This window comes from Limulus polyphemus, unplaced genomic scaffold, assembly GCF_000517525.1.
Source record: "Limulus polyphemus unplaced genomic scaffold, Limulus_polyphemus-2.1.2 Scaffold269, whole genome shotgun sequence".
NCBI classification, from domain to species: domain Eukaryota; kingdom Metazoa; phylum Arthropoda; class Merostomata; order Xiphosura; family Limulidae; genus Limulus; species Limulus polyphemus.
This window is the reverse complement of record NW_013665879.1, coordinates 289179-304530: the sequence shown is the minus strand read 5'-3', so window position 1 is coordinate 304530 and position 15352 is coordinate 289179. Positions and strand designations below refer to the sequence as shown.

Here is a 15352-nt window from a genome sequence, read left to right as displayed (position 1 = left end):
GCGTATACACACACACACACACACACACACACACAAACACAATTTGAAATGATTGTGGGAATGCATTTGTGATACACATACAGGAGTTACACACATTTGTGATACACATACAGGAGTTACACTAAATTGTCAATAATCAGTTGATCATTACAGTAAACATAGAAGAAAAGTAATTTGTACAATGCACTACTATTTTGTACTTACTTTAAATGAAACAGTATACCTTATTTTTATGTTATCATAAATTTATCAATGTATGGTCATGAAGTATTACAAATGTCCTGTATTACTCCCCAAAATTCAGTCAGTTGTTTAGTTGCCATACAGCTTTAATAAAATTGATATCAGGGCTTTGTGAGGCCAAACAATAGTTAGAAGTGTTTCATCAGATTCTTTATCCAGAAGATATCACTTCACCGAACTTGCTGCATACATGGGATCATTGTCGTGATAGAAGATTAGCTATAGTCTGACGAGTCTTGTTCCTTAGGGAATGACATGATGGATAAGAATCTGGTTGTACCTGTCATCAGTCAGGGTGTCATCAATTTAATGTAGATCTCCAACACCACAAACTAAGATGCAGCTCATACTTGAAAAGGTTTCCCTAACATGCTTTATTGTAGACGTTGTACATTGACCATGATATCAAACAATTTGTATTTAAATTAGACTGTAAAAAGAATTCTCCACTATCCTCTTATTGTTGAAGTCTAATGTACATTTTAGCCTTTGATTTGGTTCTCTTTCTTAAGCTGTGGTGTTTGGTTTGGTTTGCTTGTTTTGAATTTTGCACAAAGCTACACAAGGGATATCTGCACTAGCCATCCCTAATTTAGCAGTGAAAGACTAGAGGGAAGGCAGCTAGTCATCGCCACCCACCACCAACTCTTGTGCTACTCTTTTACCGACGAATAGTGGGATTAACTGTCACATTATAATGCTCCTATGCAGAAAGAGCAAGCATGTTTGGTGGAACAGGGATTCGAACCCTTAACCCTCAGATTGCGAGTCAAGTGCCCTAACCACCTAGCCACGCCAGGCTTCTGTGGTTTTTGAGCAGCTACACATCCAGTTAGGCCACTTTGTGCTAATGCATTCCTTACTGTTCTGGAGATAACATTAACACTTTTACTTACAGCTTGGTTACCTACTGAATTGTTGTGTGTGACAAAAAGGGCATATTCTAAGTTATTAAACATTATATTTGAAAAGTTTTGCTTTTTACCTCAACCTCTTCAATTATCAAGAATCCTAATTTCATGTGCCCTCTTCAAAGTTTCTATAGAGCTTCTAATAAAACAAAGTTTTTCTTCATTCATTTGGAAGGAATAGACTTTTTCAGTCATAAACTTTGATTTATACATGTTTATCATAAGACATTTCTTTTTTTGGAGCCAGGAGTGCATTCACCAAACTACTACTGGGAATAGTATGACTACTTCTACTATTATAGGCATTATGCTGGTGCATGCTATCTGTTTGGTTGACAATCCCTTACAATAAGAATTATCAGCATATAACTGTACGCAGAGGCAGTCCATTTTCATACAACAGGGGAAGAGCAATTTCATTATGTAATAACTTCTACCAGAAGACTTACTAAAATCTACAATAACATTTAGAATTTTATTAATACAAAGTCTTAAATATACGTAACAAACAAACAATAAAAAGCTTCTATGACCACTCTGTCCTAGGTCATCAGGTGGGTATCCTTGCTGCTAACAATGTTTTCAGCCTTTGCATTTATACCAATTTTATCAACTATTTCTACAATGATTTCCAATACTGTATATATATATATATATATATATATATAAAGTTCAGTGTCTGTGTGTCATGTAACTCCTTCTAAACTGCTGGTTGCTCCAACTTCTAAGTGATACATGTGAATTGTCTCGATCCTGAGGTTTGCACAATGGCTAAATTTTCATCCCACCCCTTGGGGAACCTGGGGATTTCCCAAAAACCTATTCCGCTAAACTGCTAGGCTCACCAACTTCTAAGTGGTGCTAAACAAATCATCTTTATCCCAAGGTTTGCACAATGGTAAAACCCCTTAGGGAAGCCGGGTATTTCAGGAAAACATTTTTATGGGGACTCTGTGAAAGAGTTAAAGAAATTAAACTTGCATTAAAGTGGCAATGATCCTTAAATTGAAAAAGTGCAAAATAGTAGTATAAGCATTAAATTTCATTATAATGGCTCTGTAAATGTGGGACATAGGCTCACAGGTACACTAGTTCACAAAATAAAATTCACTAATATGTAGATTATAATATATAGCTAACATTCATATGTATGATATTTCATAATTAAGACATACCTGATAACTAAAACAAATAACTGGTACAACTAGAAAAAGCTCTGTCCACACATCAGGGCTTGTTTTTATTGGTCCTGCTTCATGACTACCTTCATAGTATTTGTAAATAATTAGAAAAACTACATACAACACAGCAAGGACTCCCACAGTACTAGAAAGACAAAAAAAAGAGAAATGTATTTACAATCTGAAGTTCAATAAATTTTATTTATTTATATTTTTGAATATCAATGTCATTTTTATACAACATTAAATACTTCAGCAAACCCTCTGACAAATTTTAAATTAGGAATTATACAAAAGAAAAAAATTAGCACAATGTGATATTAAAAACGGACAGAGTTAAAGAATACAACCCTAAACTTACCCTCTCCACTTATAAGTCAAAACTAAGTAACATATCCCAATTGTGACTTAACGTTTAGCATGACCTAACACTTTCCTTTGTCTAGAGAAGTATAAATAAATTATGGAGACATTACTAACACATATAGCAACAAGTAGGTAAAATCATGTGTATAAATTTTTCTATTTTCAAGACACTAAGAAATACTACCAAATAAACTAAATGTTTTTAAATTGTCAGCATCTTAAGATACCTGTATGTAATGCCATTCATCAATATTACATTCTAATTAACAATGAATCTCTGAGGCAGTCGGTCCACATATGGTATTCCACTTCCAGGAACCATATATCTGGTATTTCCTTAAAGTTTTTACAGAATATACACCTTAATATGAGGAACCATACAGTATTCATCAATCCAAAAACTGAAAAGCATTGTAGCAGATATCATGATTTTCTTTTTTTTTCGTGGTAGACTGAGATATTTTTTACTAAACTTTGCTTGGTATCATGGTGATATTTTAATACAATATTTATAGGGATTCTCACAAAATCAGTAATCATCAGGAGCTGTAAAGACAACCAGCAGATTTTCTGTCAAGATTGCACATATCTTGGAGGACAGATGTTAGAAGTATCAGATCCAAAGCTTACTTGCTTGCAAGTACAAGGTATTAAAATACTCAACTTGCTACCAGCACAGCAGATGTCGATGCAATCATCACAGAAAGAGAGAGAAAGCCATAAAAGATGTCAGAGAAGAATTTCTGCTGGTGCTAGTGAAAATATCAAGCAGACAAAGTAAAGCACGCCAACCTACAAACTGGATATGTCCACAGAATCATAGGAAGACATTATAAGAGTGGTGAGAATATTTAACTGTGAGGAGATAGAAAAGCAATATATCCATAGAGCAAGTTACAACAAAAGATTCTTCAAATCAAACCCTAACGACCTTTATTTTATTCCAACTTTTCCAAATTTATTATCTCAGGTGGACCCTATTTTGTTACCAAAAGTCATACAATATATTCAGTTGACTCAAAGATTCATTGTTATGAAAGCCAAAGTAAAACAATGTTCCAAAACTAAACAAAGATTTAAAACAGGATTTAAACTTCTGTTTCCTTCTTTTCTTTCCTTAGAAAAGTTGATTTAAACATTAAGAAGTAAAAACAAATAAAATAATAAAGAAAGTTTTGATCCTTTTATTCATAATCCTGAAGTCAGTTGTTGTTAACGAGTCCCAGAAAGAAAAGGTTGAACATCTTAATAATTGCCAAAATTAAGAATAGAAATAAAAAGATACTGACTGAGGGTTAGATATAATTTTAGTTTTCATGTACATTTGCAGATGTTTTCAAGCCTCAATAAGCTAGTTAAGTGTGATAAGATTTCTTTCATGCATGAATATACGTTGAACCTTACATAAAAAGATACTCGTAAGCCAGACTCAACCAATCACAAAACTGTATGTATACACAAATAACTTTCTTGAAGATAACATAACTTTGTAAACACAAGTTACTAACAACTTTGACAAGTCTATCATGCTAATTTAAAACACAAGTACCAGAAAAATAAACCTTTATTAGGAGCAAAATATACTTGGGGTTACTATTTCCAATGGACAACTTCTGATTTGTATTTCTACATCAATGCCATATCAGTCTTTATGCTGAGGCTTTCATTACAGTTCACCTCAAAAATCAAATCATTAGGAAATTCCAACCCATATGTGTCCATACTTTGTAGAATTTCAATAAAGCTAGGATATATAATTGTCACTTTAACAACACATTTCCAAATTTGTATATCATGGTTTTAATTACTTGTATTTTTATTTAAAAATGAAGCATTTTCATTCTTTTGTAATAAATGTTATGAAGTGAGCTGTTATCTCAAACTGATTCAAAATCTGTCAAAAAATCTTAGTTTTAATAATTATTTGATATTGTTAAACACCATCAAAATTAACCTTTTTCTTGCTTGAAAATGTGTTTCAGATAGATACTTTACTGCACCACTAACAGTTGTTACCTCATATGCAACTGCTGTGAAATTTCCTGCACATGCCACCAGTTGAACAAACTTCCACTCCTACACATGTCTACATGTGTTACAATAGCCTATGATGTAATTGTAATATTGCTGTAGACCTCCACCAATAGGAAAACAACACAACTTACATGAGCAGTAATTCCTATGAGCACTAACATAGACCATAGGCTGGCACCTAGTAAGACTGCTCAAGCAGGGCATAATCTTTGCCCAAGAGGTTTTTTTTTCGAGATAAATGCTATAATCACAGGTTGAGAAAGGAAGAAACTCACCTGTGACCTGAGGCAAATCCAAGTTCTATCCTGCTGGACATATCCACTGGAAACATAACTTGTCACCAAGGACAGTAGAATGTCCTAATGTGGCTAGTGCTTTAGTGTCTTGGTTAAATACTTCCATGAAATAGATGATATAATGACAAATTGAGGAAGAAGGAGCCTTATCTGTGACCCAAGGCAAATCCAAGTCCTATCCACCAGAAACTGCTTGAGAGATATGATAATGGGGTGTTCTGTACTACACTTCCAGGTAACTCCCCAGCCCTACATTTCAAGCAAGGGGTGTGCTCATCTGGTCTCTTAATAGGTGGGAAGGCAACACTCACAGAGGAAACTGCATATTGACATTCCCAGTAGCTTGGGAATGAAGAAGTAAGGGTTCTTCCATGCTCAACTAGAAGAACAAATGGGACAAATACATGATGTGGAGTCCACTGGAGAGTGTGCATGGACACTATTATCAGGCGCAATCATCTAGGATAGGATTCCCACCAAGAGACAGTAAAATGAGTTACTGTGACTAAAGAAAGCAAAGGTGAGTCAGATGTAAGAGCAGGACTACACTTTGTGCTGACTGTTGTTTTATTTTTTCATAAAATGGGCAGAAATGGTCATGCTAATTGTATAGATTGTATTGCCAGAGCAGTTTTGCAGAAAACCCCATCTCAATGTGGACACTGAACAGGGGCAGGTGAGTTTAAACACTTTTTATTCTCCCTTGCTTGATGTAGATTTCTGGTAAGTGGTTAGTTTCTCACGTTATGTTCAATTTGGTGCATTTTGCCTACACCTTTTTTTTAATTGTTTGTGATCAAGTTGCAATGCATTGAAATGTGCACAATAATAAAGGTACACACATGGAGGTACCATGAAATGTATGAATAACATGGTGATAACTAAAAACTTAATACACTAGAGTATCTGGGTAGACTAAAGAATGGCAACTGGAGAGAGGCAGAAACCAGAGGTATATGAAACCACCCAACGATGTAAGTATACGAGATGAATGTTTGAGGTGTAGTCCGCATGCTAGTCTGTAACATCTCCTCCAAAGGCAAGAGAAGCTGTGATACACCAAATTTGATGTGAAGAGACACGAAATAGCATGTGTTCAAATCCTTCAAAAGAAAAATACATGAAACAGATGATTTGGCAAATCCAACCAGATAAGTTAGAAGGGGACAAATCCCAAAAGCCTCTTGAAAATCTGCCATGATAGACACAGACAAGGTAGTTTCTGGAAAAGGGGCAGTCCAAGTAAAATAGCAATGAATAGACCGTACAGGAAACAAAAAATGATCAGGATCAGAATGTTCATATAATAAGGAAATAGATGAGAAAGAGATAAGAGAAAACATCTGATCACACTCTTGGGCAGCCCAAGTCTTTGGAAGAAAGGAATAATCTGGATGGAATATCAACTGGTCCCTATTATAAAGAGTATAGGAGACATCTAAAGTGTAAATGTCTGAGCAACAATGAACACAAGCAAGGACAAGGAAAAAAAATGTCTTAAGAGACAAATTAAACAAGAAACATGAAGCCAAGGTTGGGAAGGCATGTAAGAACTTGAAGAACCACAAAAAGGCCCCAGTAAGGAAGAGGGACTGGACAATGTGACAAAAAAACTTAAAGAGGCCCATGAAAAACAGGAGGAGAGTAAGCACAGAGAAGGAGATTGAACCAATCCAGAATTAGAGCATCATTGGTAAAAGTAGTTGAGTCCAAGACTGGTGATCAAAAGAGGGGAAGCGTGTAATTTAGCATCAATCAATGGGGTTTCAAATGAAAAGTAATCCACTAGAAGATTGAAGGATGAAAGGACCACTCCATGAGATGAATCCTGTCCAGTTGAAACATGCAGTTTGCCACTAGATTCAAAATATCAGGGCCATGACATTTCATAAGATGAATACAACAGTGTAGGCCCAAGAACTGAATTTTAGAGTGAGAAAGTATAAGTCTTGAGATTGAGTTCCTCCCTGATAGTTGACGTAAAAAATTACCATAGAGTTGTCTGAGTGGATAAACATGAGATGACCTGACAACAGTGACCAAATAAGTTGGGAAGCCCTATAAGCTTCAATCATTTTATGAAAGTTGATATGCAGAGTATGCTCCTTTGAAGATCAGACTGAGGAAAGAGTGGAGGTGTCAAGAACTGCTCCAACAAGAAAGAAAAGAATCAGTGTAAAGATGCATGTTGGATTGGGGGTAGTGAAATACCTTAAGAAGTGTTATAGCATTTGACAAACCATAACAAAAAGGGATGAAGAGAGAAAAGTAAAGATAGAAGGACAGAAAAGGGGATCACAGGATATATTACAATGAGCCCCTAAAGCACAGTGAAGGGGACTTGTGACATGACTAAGAGGAATCAGAGCTTCTAGCAAAGCAAGAAATAGAACAGAACATTTTTTCCTTAGTGTACATTGTTGAAGGAAGCATAAAGTTGAAATGGGGTGACTAGAGAAAATGAAGTTAAAATCAAATAAGATGGAATAAAAATGCAACAACATTAAAAGTAATGTAGAACTAAAGAAACAAAAGGCAGTCAAGGTGACAAGAAACTCAAAAAACACAGGAAAAAACAAGACCTAGAAAAAAAGAAATGTTGGTGGAAAAATGAGCTTATAAATATGTGCTTGTACTCATGAGCATTACTGCACATGGGGGGGGGGCATCACTACTATTTGTGGAGGGCTACAGCATTATGACAGTTACATCATAGGCTAGTGCAATACACAGATATGTGTAGGGGTAGGAGTTTGTTCAAGACTTATAGCTATTTAGTTGTGCAGAGAGTTAAGTAGCATCTCTGAAATTTATGTTAAATATTACCTTGTAATAGGAAATTGGCACAAAAAAAGGAGTTTAGATTAAGAACCTATATGAGATCATAATTATTGAAGTGGATAGTGAAGCAACTGGATCCTTAAAATCTATATTTTATGATTTTTGGGTTATCTTTTATTACAGAAATTAATCTACTTGGTGACATACATGATGTTAAGAAAATACGTAGGTTCAAGAAGTCTTGCTAGAAATAAATAAAAACCCTATAACCCGAGCACTTTTGAAAGGTGGACCTTTTGAAAACGCTCGGGTTATAGGGTTTATATTCATTTCTACTTGGTGACAGTTTTTACACTATTCCTCAAATTTATGAAAACAAAAAAAGGACCTGTCAATGATGAAAATTCAGAAGCCCTAAATCAAACCCTGTAAAATGACTTAGAATAAATTACCTTGCATATTTGAGAAAGTCTATTCTTCGAGGAAAACATAATGGCAAGATAAGTAAAACACAACTGGTTATCATAGTAAAATTCCTGTTCATATACCAGTAATGGCAGAAGTCATTTCCATACAATGATGCAAAAACTGAAAGAAAAAGACAAGACTTTTTGGTGACTGAATTGATAAACATTACTATTTCTTAGATACAGAGTAATGTGTAAGATACTGTTCACCAATACAAACACTTATGGGTTTAATAGAATTTTTAAACAGAAATAAAGTAAACTTTTATTAGCTTTGGTCTGCTTGTAATAGAAACTGTAAAGTCATGCCATTTAATATGCGAGTTAGGCCATCTGTTTTGAGTTTTGGTTATGAGCTCTACAAATGCTTTCTATTAAAGAAAGTATAGATGTAGTGTTTAAAGCCTGGCTGGAGTTCATTCAGAGACTAAATTTCTTATAATGAATTAATCGCTGAAATCACTAGAAATAAGAATGAAGATAATATTCTAAATCAAATATTTATCAATTTAATTTATACTACTTTTATATCAAATCTATTATTCAGTATTGTACATTAAGTCTCCTTTTTGTATTACTGTAGTCAAAAGTTCTTTGTTTCTGTAAGAGAAATCTGTAAAGCTGTCAGTAACCATTCTAGAGAATGTTTCATCCACATAATGATGTATAAGCCAGTAGGGCAAAACTTAAATGCAAATGAGACAACAATTATTTTCTACAAATTTAGCAAACATAAGATCTTCATCACTTCCATCAGACAATCTATTTTATGCTACTAATATCACAGTATTTAGGTCTTAGCAACAGATGCTGAATGCAAAAATCATTATTTTATTTGGTTCTACTTTAATTACATCAATTGTTATTCTACTTATAATGAGACTACAACTAAACATTTTTGTACTCGTGTGATCACACATTTTAGGTGCTACACCTTTATAAAAGTTAACATGTTATACATAAATCTTTATTTTACTACAGTAGCCCTATGTTTATTCTTTTTATTTTCCACTAATACATATAAATTTTTTCCACATGAAAAGCTGATGAATCGTTTTAGAAGTGACTTTTCTGTTGCTCTTTAAATGATGTGTAGATTATGGACTTCCTTGTGACTATAACATGCATAAATTCAATAATTAAATACATTTGAAAAGCATATCTCAAAGAAATTATAAATACTATTAATAGCCATATCACACAACCAAATACAAACAGTAATCCAAAATGAAACACACAAAAAATGTTAGTCTTAGATTTATATAAAGTAATACTATTATAACTTGAAACATAAGAGAAAATACAGTACATAACAGTTAACCTTACGCAAGTCATGACCTTTTTAGTTACATTCAAAATTTAATTAAACAAATCTATTATTGATGTATACCAGTAAACTTGACAGCAACATGTAGTTTATACTTCAAATTTTAATATTATACAAGTTTTAACTTCTTAATTTCAAAAGAAAATATTTAAATATATCCTCAATCCTAACTTCTCTCTATCACATAACATTTTACTCCAAACTGCCCATTTTAGATTTTATTTCTACTCGTTTATGATCTTCCGAGTTTGACCCAAATTAGACATTTGTACTAAAGATGTTCTAAGCTTTAACATAAATTTCTATACTATAAGCTTTTTTGCTTTACTGAGATATTAACAAGAAAGACAAACCTACATGCTGTGCCTCTCCTGTTGCATTCAGTCTTTTAAAAAGTATCAGTAATTCTTTGTGACATTTGGATTACTAGTAACAAAAAGATATAAAATATTTTATTTTACTGAATTTTCTACAAGGCTAGCTCATTTAGCTGACAGATTTTGTAATATATGGCCTCAGATTTATTGTTTGATATTTTGGAGTTCTCCACCACCTAATGGAATTTTTTTTAAATTCATTCACTGCTCAGTTAGAAAGCCAGTTAAAATATAGTAGTTTTAGAATATTTATTTTTTTGTTCCTGATAACATTTTGTGTCTTAAATTGCATATTTGAAATTATAAATATTGTTTTCATGGTAAATCAGCATTGTTTCAATAGAAGGGTTAACATGCTTTGTTTTCCAATGGCAATAAAAAAAAGACAAGGATCCAGATGTAAGTACTAAGTTGGTTTTATTATGTTTTCTAATCATTGTTATAAAAGTAACTAAAATATAAGAAAATTTAATTTAAAAAAATAAAGTAAAAATTACTCATGACAGCATGACCACAATACAAGGTATGATTGTTGATGCTGGTAATTCATCCTTTGTTTAAACAAAACTGTACCAAAGTACTAAATGGCTCTTACTGTACTCTAAGAGGATCTAAATCCAGCTGTAAAGCAATATAACTAAAAGAACTCAGGTTTCAAAAGTATTAGCTCTGGCTGTAAGAATAAAGTGTGTCATTATCTGTTACAACATGCAGTCATTCTAGAAAGAAAAAAGGTAATTTAGATCATTTTATATTTTTCAACTTTTCATTTTATCCTACATTGCTAATTTTGCTAGTTAGTATTAGGATAGAGAAAGAGAAAAAATAATAGATAAAATAGTCTTACTTAAAATACTTTTGATATTCAGTTAGGAATTTCTAGAGGATATGCAAATTAAATATGAAAACTAATACAAAAAAAAAAGTCTTCATTCTTAAAATGAAAATCACCAGGCACCCAAACTAGTCTGAGTTCATAAATTCACAGACAAATCTTTAGTAAAAATACTTTAAAAAAAAATCTGATTTTCATGTATAACAGACTTGTAATGTTTACAATTTTCATGTTATACACACAGTAAATTCAGAATTATAGTAAACATTAATTCTTCAATACAGGCTCTGTCTAATGGGCCAACCCCTGTGCATGCAGAGTTAATTGGAAAGTACCTCTTTCAAACTGGTCTCCAATGATAATAATGAATGTGATGCAAGTTCCATAACAATAAAGAATGACTGTGACAGCACACAACTGTTGAACTTTTTTTCCACATACAGCTAACACAACTTCTTGATAAGTTGAGCTGTTATTTCTATCGGAGCAATAAGCCAAGATGACCAAAGCACCAACCACAAAAGCTATCAGAACCTATATTAAACAACACAAAAGAACATATTGATATAATAAGTAAAACAAATTTTTCATTACAAATATGTTTCTTACTTCATAACTTTTTTTTTGTAAGAAACTATTAAAATGACACAATACAATTTTAATCTTGTTAAATAAGTAATCTGATTCCTTTTAAAATGAAGACTAATATGACCAACAAAAATTCAACTGAGATTAGGTAATACTTGAAATAACATTGATAACTACAATATCTGAGTTTGAAAAGTAGTGTTTCTCAAGTATTTTATATAGCTGGGTTAGCTTTTAATTTAATAGATGTAAATTGATAGACATAGGACATACTGTAACAAAGAAAATAAACATTCATTATTAGAAGCCAACAATCATAAAAGTACCTTTCACACAAACTGCAGTATTTATCTGAATTCAATTTAAGTAGTTTGAACTAGATGCTTTAAACTACTAGAAGTTAAGAATTTTGTTACATTACCCAATTAGTGAATTACCACATTAGTGAATGATTATAAATCACCTAAAATCTCTTTTAGATAATATTTGTATGTACCTTTAAAGGACATCCCCTGTAATAATGTATGTTTCAGTCAAAAGAATTAAAAAACAAACAAGAACTATAAGGCTACAGATGTGATAAGCTGCAGATCTCTCTATTTCATGTTTTCATAGCTTATAACTGGATATAAGACATACTTGTAATATGTGTAGAATGCATTTCATAAAGGTCTAAATAATATCTGTTGTTTTACAAGTGAACTCTAAAAATACTTCATATCCACATTCTGCTATCTTAATACAAAAATGTTTCAATAGATGCACGACAACATGTACAGAAAACAATTTCCTATAAATGCTGTCATGTATTCCATATTACTTTTACGGCTATACAGATAGGTAGTGCATATTCTACCCAATACACTTTTGATTTTTAATCAATAACTTTTGTTATTTTCTTATAAAGATTATAAAGTATCAGTCATACTCCAATGTACCACAGAGTAAGATAAAAGTGTAAAGGTCAAGATGTGATGTACCCAGACAAAAATGCCAGATAAGCACATACACACATGTTTGTAAATTACTTTTGACCTAGAAGAATCATTGGGTGACATTTTAATGCTTTAAATGAGTTGAAAAAACAATAAATTTACTTTGTTCTCAAATATTTTGCACATTTATCTCTCTTCTTGCTTTTAATATCCTAAACCAGTGTTTTCTAAACTGTGTTGCAGCAAGTTTCTAGGGGTATCGTGAGAGTTTCACCAAATGAAGAATAAATAAGAACAACAACAAAAACAAAATATTGCATGTGGCAGCTGGGGTATCATGCAAATCAGGATAAGTGGGTTAGGGTGTCATCAGTGAAAAAAATTTGGAAACCACTGTCCTAAGCATTTAAAATACCAAAATTATAAAAAAATATGATATAATAAAAAAAAAAGTGTGTGTTAGTCTGGTTCACTTTTCAGAAAAGTGGTTGACATCAAGCATTTTAGGATAACTTTTGGCAAACAATTGATTTTGGTCAATTTTGAGGGTGCTAAACTCAACTTTTGTTTATCCACCTAGCAAATGGCTCCTTCACCCTCAAATTTGAAAAACAAAATAGGCACCCATAATCCCCCCAAAATCATTGACTATTACCTTGTACAGCCAAAAAGTGAAGGGAAATTTGTGGCTCAAGCATTTAATCACAATATTTTCTGTCTTTTTTTAGAGACCTAAGTGGTTCTTGGAACTAAACAAGAGGTAATCCTCAACAGCAATGGCACTTGAGATTCTTTTAGGCAGGATAAGAGTAAATTAATCTATGAGACCTTTGTTTCCCTTTTTACTAGCTATATTTTTGTGAGCCACTAATACTAAGTGTGTGGCGCACTTAGACCCAATTCGATTTTATTACTCATCAGGCTCTCTACCGTCCTCTTCTCAAATTGAAATTATTTAAGGCAGGATTAGAATAAATTAATCTAGAGACCTTGCTAGCAAGACAAATAAAGCTGGTCGACTCCCTTACAGGAACTTGTTGTTCCATATGAAGCTGGGTGAACTGTTGACCTGAATGAAACCATGAAACATGAAGTGTCACTAGTCCCTCTTTCTTTAGCAGCATTGGATGACCCTTTGAGATAGGATCAAAGTCACTTCCAGTTGATGAGGTGATATCAAAGATGAGTTGCCCTAAGAACCTGCCTCAATATTAAGATGCAACACTGATGTTATGTCTGTAGCACATATCCTTGAAAACCTCAAGTGGCAAAAACCTTTGTTTTCTATGCACTTGACTTTAAAAGCAGAAGAAAAATTCAAATGGCTTGACATTGTCTCTGACCATTACAAAATTTCTTCTGTGGAGTCCACCACTCGACATAGGCACAACAAAACTAAGAAATTAATGTCAATCAGAAGGTTAATTCAGTCTTCCAATGTTCCTTTACTCATGACTGGGCGGGTTTTTTCACTGTTACAGAAAACAAGATTGAATCAGTGGAAATTTCAAAGCAAGCTATGCAAGCTGAAATACCTTTGAATGTGTGTGCAGAGGGATTTATTCAGCAAAGTCATGTCTTTTGCAGCATATGTTGCTGTGACATTCATTCAAAGCTCCCAAGAAGAAGCAGATACATGAATAATATTGCACTGTATCCATTCTAGCACTTCTGTCATTATTATACAAGCTCAAGACACAGATATACTGCCCATTTTGAGAAATTTCAGTGTGAAGAGCTGTGGATGAAAGCAGATTCTCAGAAGCTTCCCAAATTCATTCCAATTCATGAACTTATCTCTGCTTAATCACTGCTATGCACTTTGTCCAACCTTTTGCCATTTCATGCCCTTAACAGCAGTGATTCAGGATCCTTTTTGGCAGGCCATAGCAAGAAATCAACTTTGAGATACTTTTTTGAGCACAGTACACTCCTAGATGGACTTGGCATTGCATCTTTGACATCAGAAGTGATAAAGTATGCTGAAAATTTAGCATGTATAATTTTTGAACCTGTTATTGAAGCTGATAGCATTGACCAAATACAAGTGGTCCAGTTCAAAAATGCTCAGCAGTTAGACAAACTTCCTCAAACTTGTGATTCTCTCAACTTTCATATCATGAGAGTACAGTATCAGGTTCTCATTTGGCTACAAGCACATGTTCCATCTCCACAGCTTCCCACTGTGAGTGATTATGGTTGGGTACTTGCTGATGGTCAGTTACAGCTGGTTCTGTCCTCTTTACCTCCAGTATCACAAGTATGTGAAGAACTGATCACACATCAGTGTAAGATGAGATGTTCAACAATGCAATGCAAGTGTTGAAAGTCAAAGTTGGGATGCTGTGGGGCATGTAAATGTGCAGGCAATTGCAAGAACATAGACAACTAGTTTTTTCTCCTTATAAGATTTTCTAAATTAACATATGACCAAAACCTATCCTCTACTATTGAGCATTGATTTTGTGTTTCAATTTAGACAAACCAAATACTATTTAACTCCTTGAACGCGGGCTCAGTCCTTGGGACTTACTTCGTAACCATTTTTTGCTTGTTATAGTTTTCATGCTATAATTTTTAAATTAATAGGCGAATGTTAACAAAATTTGGCAGTTTATCAGTAAACATTACAATGTCTTCATAAGCAAAATATATAATTTTTTTTATTAAGTCTTATGGTTCGTAAAGCAATGTTTATCTCATGCCTTTTTTTCTTTTCACATCTTGCCTATCTATCATGCAAAGTAAATTTCATATTAACATTAAAAATACTTTTAAGCATCAGAAACTTTTGAAATTTTACATGTGAAATCTTTATAATGTCCAAATAGTTATCAAATGTTTCTTAAGAAAAAACTTTATATTTTTATCTGTATTTTCAGTAATTAGTCTCTGTATGGGTTCGGTAAATTTGACCGATCTCGCAACCACCATAAAAAATTAGGAAATAAACATAAATTACGCATCTTCCATTCTAGAATGAACACAAATTATAACAAAAACATAAATGT

At 33.1% G+C, this 15352-nt stretch overlaps 1 protein-coding gene across 1 annotated transcript in view; it reads right to left on the bottom strand.

The window, feature by feature from the left end:
* LOC106456896 (putative sodium-coupled neutral amino acid transporter 7) overlaps positions 1-15352 on the bottom strand; it is a 47516-nt gene that overhangs the window by 24830 nt on the left and 7334 nt on the right. Inside the window, exons 3-5 of the mRNA XM_022382683.1 lie at positions 11154-11352; positions 8265-8400; positions 2330-2480 (exon numbers count right to left, since the gene is read on the bottom strand). Of these exons, the coding sequence (XP_022238391.1) occupies positions 2330-2480; positions 8265-8400; positions 11154-11352 (486 nt within the window). The remainder of the gene's footprint in view (positions 1-2329; positions 2481-8264; positions 8401-11153; positions 11353-15352) is intronic.